We start from the raw sequence: 815 nt of genomic DNA, 5'->3' as shown, positions 1-815 counted from the left end.
AAAAACAGGAAAAAAAGAAAAGTAGAAGGCCCTTGGTCCCACATATCCTTTATGACAAGACTAACTGATATGAGTTTTACTGGTAGTATCTATTCTTTAAAACAATCCATCTGTAGAAGTCTTTGCTTTATATATCTTTTAAGACATTATTCGCTTGTAGAAGTCGTTACTTAGATCTTTAAGACATGGCCTACCTGTAGAAGTCCTTGATGAGACCCTCGTCAAAGCGGGAGACCAGGTTGTTCAGGTAGCGCTCGTGGACTCCGTACAGACAGATCAGGTTGGTGTTCTCGATTGGCTGGGGTGGGGGGATTAAAACAGATAAACACAAGCAGCTTGAAGACGACTTGACGCCCTGTTTTAGTCGCTTGCACAACTATGTGGCCAACGTACCAGTTAGGCCATGTTGATTTGATTATATGGATGACATCCTCTGGGAACCCCAAAACTGATGCGCGCGTGCGAATAAAAAAAAAGTTTTGCAAAAAAAAAAGTTGCTTTCACTATGAAATCTACGTTGGTCATGAAGGTTGAACAAATGGCACAGGATATGTTATGGCGAATAATCTACTCTTCGAATTCATTTCTTTACATTTTTGTCTTTTTTCCTTTGATTTTGGCATTCTACGACATTGGTATCGTTTCTAAATGTTTTCCTTGCAACTTATGGTATATTTTTGCTTATTTAGCAACTGTTTTGCACGATTTACAGTATGGTTGAAATTTTTTTTTTTTTTGGAAATGGCCGAAAATTCATGCGCGCGTGGATGTCATCCATATAATCAAATCAACATGGCCTTATACAATAAAAAAGC

At 38.3% G+C, this 815-nt stretch overlaps 1 protein-coding gene across 1 annotated transcript in view; it reads right to left on the bottom strand.

Moving 5' to 3' along the window:
- The window catches only part of LOC109483676 (cilia- and flagella-associated protein 61-like), a 14,158-nt gene that overhangs the window by 3,626 nt on the left and 9,717 nt on the right, over positions 1 to 815 (bottom strand). The window contains exon 28 of the mRNA XM_019786712.1: positions 217 to 335. Coding sequence (XP_019642271.1) covers positions 217 to 335 — 119 coding nt within the window. The remainder of the gene's footprint in view (positions 1 to 216; positions 336 to 815) is intronic.

This window comes from Branchiostoma belcheri, unplaced genomic scaffold, assembly GCF_001625305.1.
Source record: "Branchiostoma belcheri isolate BF01 breed outbred unplaced genomic scaffold, Haploidv18h27 scaffold66, whole genome shotgun sequence".
In the NCBI taxonomy this organism is placed as follows: Eukaryota; Metazoa; Chordata; class Leptocardii; order Amphioxiformes; family Branchiostomatidae; genus Branchiostoma; species Branchiostoma belcheri.
Note: the sequence above shows the minus strand (reverse complement) of the source record. Positions and strands in the feature narration are given on the sequence as shown.